The sequence below is a fragment of the Phytophthora parasitica genome (genome assembly GCF_000247585.1).
Source record: "Phytophthora parasitica INRA-310 unplaced genomic scaffold supercont2.42, whole genome shotgun sequence".
In the NCBI taxonomy this organism is placed as follows: Eukaryota; Oomycota; class Peronosporomycetes; order Peronosporales; family Peronosporaceae; genus Phytophthora; species Phytophthora nicotianae.
In genome coordinates, this window is record NW_008649028.1 from 545,957 (window position 1) to 546,536 (window position 580).

The 580-nt window shown below is 52.6% G+C and overlaps 1 protein-coding gene across 1 annotated transcript in view; it reads right to left on the reverse strand.

Moving 5' to 3' along the window:
* The window catches only part of PPTG_14694 (hypothetical protein), a gene marked incomplete at both ends in the record, with an annotated part of 7,506 nt that overhangs the window by 3,643 nt on the left and 3,283 nt on the right, over window positions 1-580 (reverse strand). Inside the window, one exon of the mRNA XM_008911656.1 lies at window positions 117-571. Within this exon, the coding sequence (XP_008909904.1) occupies window positions 117-571 (455 nt within the window). The remainder of the gene's footprint in view (window positions 1-116; window positions 572-580) is intronic.

The following is a 580-nucleotide window of genomic DNA, read 5'->3' on the forward strand; positions in this document are numbered from 1 at the left end:
GCACCGGGGACGTACTCAACTTGGAGTCGATATTCCTCCAGGAGTAGTTTCCATCGTTTCACGCGCAAAGATGTCTCGCGCGGGAAGAGTAAATTTTTGTGATCGGTGTGAATTACCACAGGAAATCCGAGTAGCATCGTCCTATACTCCTTGAGAATTTCCACTACTGACAGCAACTTCCACTCCATCGTGGAGTATTTGCGCTGGGTGTCGGTCATTGATCGGGAGAAGCAGGCGAGAATCCTCCTGCCTTGCAATATAGTGCCACCAATCTGAAAACCGCTGGCGTCGGCGAATACGTGGAAGCGACGCCTATAGTCGGGAAATGCTAGCAGTACGCTGCGAGCTAGTGCTGTCTTGATGTTGTTGAAAGCTGCTGCATCTTCTGGAGTCCAGGCAAATGGAATATTCTTGGACGTCAACCGGTTGAGTCGAGCTGTCATTGCCGACTTGTTTGGGACCACGTCGCGGTAGTACGCGATCACCCCCAAAAAGCGCCGCAACTCGCGTTTGTTACGAGGCTCGGCGATATGTAGGATAGCCTCCACCTTCTTGGCTTGCGGCTGGATGCCTTGCGGTG